This window comes from Microtus ochrogaster (genome assembly GCF_000317375.1).
Source record: "Microtus ochrogaster isolate Prairie Vole_2 chromosome 14 unlocalized genomic scaffold, MicOch1.0 chr14_random_1, whole genome shotgun sequence".
Taxonomy (NCBI): domain Eukaryota; kingdom Metazoa; phylum Chordata; class Mammalia; order Rodentia; family Cricetidae; genus Microtus; species Microtus ochrogaster.
The window spans coordinates 28,888,996-28,894,502 of NW_004949096.1; the positions used below are offsets into that span (position 1 = coordinate 28,888,996).

Consider the following 5,507-nt stretch of genomic DNA (forward strand, 5'->3'; position numbering starts at 1 on the left):
ACCGGTGTCTGGGGTCACCCGCTGAGGGTGGGCACTGGTGTCTGGGGTCACCCGTGTAGGGTGGGCACTGGTACCTGTGGGCAGGGACAGAAGGTAGTCTTTCATCAGACTCTGGACTTTCTCACAGTACAGCTGGATCAGGCAGTTGTGGAACCGTGAGCCTGTTTCTTCCCACACGTGGATGATGTGCTCCTGAGGTCGGAGGAAGGTCGTTCTCATTGGTACCCTCTGTGCTGTGAGCCCACTTCCCAGTCTCCCTCTCGGGTCCCATCCCGCTTGTTCCCTAACTAAGCCGCAAAGATTACCAATGGGCAGCTCTTCCAAAACCACAACACACCCAGCGAGGTCAGGAAGGGTTTTTTAAAATTTTCAATCTAAACTGAAACTCACTGTGTAGGCCAGACTGGCCTTGAAATCAGCTCTGCCTGCCTCTGCCTCTCCCAAATGCTGGGATTAAATTCTTGGTTCCTTTAGTTCTCCATTAGATTGAGAAACTTTCATTAAGAGCGGCGTTCCTACCTTGGCTCCCTGGGGAACCACCCACCCTCCCTGGAATCTGAACTGCCTAAGTTGATTAATGTTCCTAGATGCTGGGTTTAAAGTCTTTTGGGGCAAACCAAACTGTATCTTACCAGATAAGGAATAGCCAGACCCTTGAAATTCTCTATTAAGAAGTTGAGCACTCGCTCTCGTGGCAGAGACTCCACCTCCGGGAGGTCTTCAGTGAATATCTGTCAGAACAAACCTGAATTCTACAAGCAGAACCTCTGACTCTGGGTACAAACACACATGCCTTCGATTGTTGGGGCTGCAGACACTTTGAGGGAAGGGTGGATAAGGCATCAGTAGCTGTCTGACAGACAGCGGTCTAGGCTGGAGCCTAATGGCCTTAGGACAAGGTTCCCTCTACGTGTACAGTCTTGTCCCACGTGGCCACTTTACCCCATGACGCCAAAGGAACGGGCAATTCAGCCTCCTCCTGCATCTGTGGGTCTTTCACCAAATACAGTCTGGATCAACTGCGGCACCAGGCAAGTCCAGGGCCATGGCCTACCTTCAGGCCATCTTCTGGGAAGTCTCTCAGCACCCAGACCGAGTAGGAAAAAATCAAATGTAGGTTTTCTGTGCCTTCAAAGGAAAAGTAAGGGTTGTTAGCAGTAGACAAAAATCAGACTGTCCAGTAAGACTGGAAGGGTAGGTGTACAGGTATGGATTCATTCCGTGGGCAAGACAGAGCCAAGCACCAGCCATTCAGAGCTGCTTGCTCCTCATGGTCTGTCCACATACTACAGGGCTTCATGGTTCGATCACTGCATTATTGACGCCAGGCAGAGGAACGGAACAGATGGAATACAAGGGAAGGACCAGACCCACACAAACAGGAGCCACCCCCACTGCTCTTAAAAGCGGGGCTCAGGGCTGGATGTGGTGGCATATGCCTTTGATCCTAGCACTCAGGAGGCAGAGGCAGGTGGACCTCTGTAAGTTAAAGGCCAGCCTGATCTACACAGGGAGGCTCCGTCTCAAAACCCACCACCACAACAGGGCTCACCCAAGTGCTGCAGATACTGCACAGTCCTCTCATGGCCTTTCAGAGGTGAGTTTGCTTTCTTGGACTGGTCCACCAGCACCTGCAGAGCTGGCCACAAAGCCCAAGAACAAACCATCAGCCTCTTCCTCATTGAGCTCCATTGGACACTGCCAATGTACAAGAGCCCCCTGCCCCCGGACTCCGGAAGGCCCTGTGGGGTCACCTTTCTCATGGAGCCCCTTCTTCTCATACAGGATGATCAGCTCACTGTACTTGTGAGCCTTCTTCAGCACGTGCTCGCTTTCCTCAATGTGACAGTGGTTGTTCTCCAGGCGCAGCAAGGGAGCCACCAGGGCCACGTTTGTCTGTGGGGGAGACATGCTGCTGACATAGGATCACGTGGGATGGCAGAAGAACTCCTTCCTGGAAGCCCCACCCTTCGCTAGCCAGGCCTGCTCCAGGCTCACAAGGACAGGGAGCAAATGGCCCTTGCTGCAGAGGACAAGCAGCGGCCTGTAGGGCATGTTTCTACTCATTCAGCACATGGCTCAATGCTTCTGAGAAAAACACAGTGGTTACTTTCCTTGAGGTATTACTGTCCCTGTTGAGACTGTGGCACTAACTTCAATTTCACAAGCAAAGGAACCTCCCAAATGAGTATCTTGCCTTATCCCCTTATCACAAAGGCATCGTGCAAAGGCGAGGTTTCCATCCTCCAGAATCTTACTCTTACTAGTGGAAGTCTCCTACAGAGATCCCGCCAGGGGACTGGCATCCTGACACAACTCACATGGAGGTAGCACTTGAGCAGGGTGGTGTCGATGATCTGTAGTAATTTCTTCTTGGACTTGATGGTGGGGGTGCCTTCCATGAGTGGGGAGGTGCTGGACTGGTGATCCGAGTCATTCAGCTTCTTTACCAGCTGGCTTCGTTTCTGTAAATGGCAACAACACGGCGTCAAGGCCAGGACTAGATATACCTTCATCATCCGAGCTAACTCTGAAGGCTCTCAAGTCACCCAGGATCTCACAGCGGCATTCATGATGTGACAGACATGACTGTCACACCGCCACAGATCCAGTGATGATGGTGATGAACTCCTGCTTTGTTTCTGCAGTGCTTGGGATCCAACCTAGGGCCTCGCACATGCTAGGCAAGCACTCTACCACAGAGCTATACTCCGAACCCCACTTGTTTCTAAGATTAGCTTCTGCCTGTTCTAAAACCTCATCCAGCTGGCTATGGAGGCACAGGCCTATAATCATGGCTACTCAGAAAGCTGCGCAGAGAATTCAAGATCATGAATTCAATCAAGCACAACTCAGGCAACATAGCGAGACCCCATTTCAACATAAATAAATGAATAAAAACAATCTTCAGACAGCACAGTCATTCCGTTTGTACTTCTTTCTGTCTGCCAAAGCCATGGCCTTGTTTGGCAAAATAATGATGCTGTTTAATTTCCTGCATCTCCAAGGTCACCGGGGACCAGGGAAGAAAGTGTGATCTGCTTCCTAAAGCTGAGACGGCAGAAGCCGAAGGACACAGCCTTCTGGAAATCTTATATCCCAGGAACCGTCTTTACTTGGTCCAGGGCTCCAAAGTGCGAACAATGAGACAAGCTTGTGTGATTCTTGCAGGCTGCCAGTCATAGCTGGGTACCCTGGAGCTCAAGGTTGAGACGCTGATCAGACAAGTTGACCCCCCACTGACCCTGCAGCAGCTGTGAAGCGCAGCAGGATGAGTTCTCCAGAGCTACTTTTCAGAGCCCGCAGGGATGCCTGAAACCCGCTCTAAAGTCTCTGACACAAATGCACACACAGGAAATAAACAGGAAGCATTTGTGACAAAATGAGAGCTAAGAAGTTTGAGGCCTGGGATACAATCCAGTTGGTGCGTACTTGTCTCCTAGGCACAAATCCCCAGCGTCATGTAAGCGGGAAACAAGGCAGGAGGGTTACAAGTTCAAGGTCATCCTTAGCTGCAGAGGGAGCTCAAGTTCAGCCTGGGCTACGTGAGTTCCTACTTCAAAACACTGAGCTGTAGGGAGAGGTAAGTTGTAGTGCCAACTTTAAACTTTCACTCGATTGTCTGTAAATTGAAAAAAATTAGACCATAAACATGTATTATAGGATAATTACTGACAAGGAAAGACTTTGCCAATATATAGCTAAATTTTAAGGTGTAAACTATAAAAAATAAAATACACTGATTTTAATTTAATAAATAAATTAATTAATAAAAATAAAATGGGCTGGAGAGATGGCTCAGTAGTTAAGAGCCAGGCTCTTCTTCAGAGGACTGGGCTCAATCCCAGTACCCACAGGGCAGCTCACAACTGTCTATAACTCCAGTTCCAGGGCACCCATGCCCTCTCTTCTGTCCTCTGCTGACAGAAGGCATACATGTATTATACAGACACACATGTCAACAGAACAGCCATATACATAAAATAAAAATAAATAATCTTAAATAGGTAGAGGCTAGTTCGTGAATACATGTAAGAAACTAAACAAGCAATGCTAAAGTGTTGGTTACTTCTCTCGGGAAGAACTATGGGTGTTATGTTTCTGGCTTATACTCTGTTTTAGAGACAGAGTGTCAGTGTGTATCTCTGGCTGTCTGGAAATCACTCTGTAGATCTGGCCTCAAACTCAGAGATCTGCCTCCAAAGTGCTGAGATTAAAGGCATGCACCCCTACGGTCCCATGGCTTATACTTTTCTATGTTTCCCAAACTATAGGCATTTCCCCCTACCACACACAATTAATTATGGCATGAAAAGTTCATAATAATTAAAATTTACCTTTCTTAGGCCAGATAATAACTTACTATGAATACTTTCTGATATGAGGATTTGATTTAAAACAAAACAGCCCTGACCCTTAACTACAGAGCTATGAATAGGGTTCTAGGGGAACAAGTGTCAATTAAAGACTTTAAGGGTGTGGCTGGTCCCACACCTAAGTAGCATATAGACAGTACAAATAGTCCTTTAAAAAGAGGATACAAAGTTAGGAGGAAGTTTGGGAGGAATTAAGGGTAAATATGATCAAAATACATTGTATGTAATTCTCAAAGAATTCATAAAAGTATTTAAAGGACAAAAATAGCTGGTACTACTAAGTTGAAGGGAGCAGCACATGGCCTACCCCAACCTCCAGAGCTTCCACTTACGGACCTCTTGCAGCCCTATCGCTGCTATGGAGAGGCAGGGATGGGACTCTGAGGCCGAGGCCCCCACACACCTACCTGTGTCAGGTAGTCAATGAGAGCTAAATGAGCCTTCTCCAGTTCGGCACCAGAGAGCGTGGGCAGCGGGTTGGGGTACTGCAGCTGCTTCCTATAGTCTGTGGGCAGCAGGTCAGGGTACAAGCCCATCACGTGGGTGGGATCTGTAAGAAAGGCAAGCACACAAAACACAACATGACTGTACGGTAGCAGAGAACACCTTGTGCCCATGGTTTATTGCTTATTTCAGTTTTTTTTTTTTTTTTTTTTTGAGCCAGGCCTATAGAACCTTGGCTGGTCATGACTTCATTACATAGAGTAGGCTGGCCCCAGATTTGTGGCAATCATCCTGCCTCTGTCTTACAAGTGCTGCAACTATAGACGGACATAAGCATGCCCGGATTACCCTCAAAGAAATGAGCCTAAGTTCACAAAAACTTAGTAAGCCACCTAGTTATGATCTGAACACTATATAAAAATTTCATTCATATGTAACAAAAAATGGCAAGACTTACAGACACAGAATTAGGACTATTTATCAACTCTAAAAGAAGCAGACTTTTCAAAGCTTGCAAAGAAAAAACTAATATTTAAGTGAAAAAGACCAACTGTGGTGGAATATTAGTTTAACTAGGCAAAGATGTGTCACATTTGTTTATGCTGTAGAACACTATGTAAAGGTGTGTTACTTTGTTTATGCTGTAGAACACTAACTATGTAAAGGTGTGTTACTTTGTTTATGCTG

At 47.0% G+C, this 5,507-nt stretch overlaps 1 protein-coding gene across 1 annotated transcript in view; it reads right to left on the reverse strand.

Annotated features, from left to right (window-relative positions):
- Positions 1 to 5,507, reverse strand: part of Vps39 (VPS39, HOPS complex subunit) — a 42,102-nt gene that overhangs the window by 7,825 nt on the left and 28,770 nt on the right. The window contains exons 12-18 of the mRNA XM_005364299.2: positions 4,784 to 4,926; positions 2,322 to 2,465; positions 1,755 to 1,896; positions 1,553 to 1,639; positions 1,055 to 1,128; positions 633 to 731; positions 75 to 192 (exon numbers count right to left, since the gene is read on the reverse strand). Coding sequence (XP_005364356.1) covers positions 75 to 192; positions 633 to 731; positions 1,055 to 1,128; positions 1,553 to 1,639; positions 1,755 to 1,896; positions 2,322 to 2,465; positions 4,784 to 4,926 — 807 coding nt within the window. The remainder of the gene's footprint in view (positions 1 to 74; positions 193 to 632; positions 732 to 1,054; positions 1,129 to 1,552; positions 1,640 to 1,754; positions 1,897 to 2,321; positions 2,466 to 4,783; positions 4,927 to 5,507) is intronic.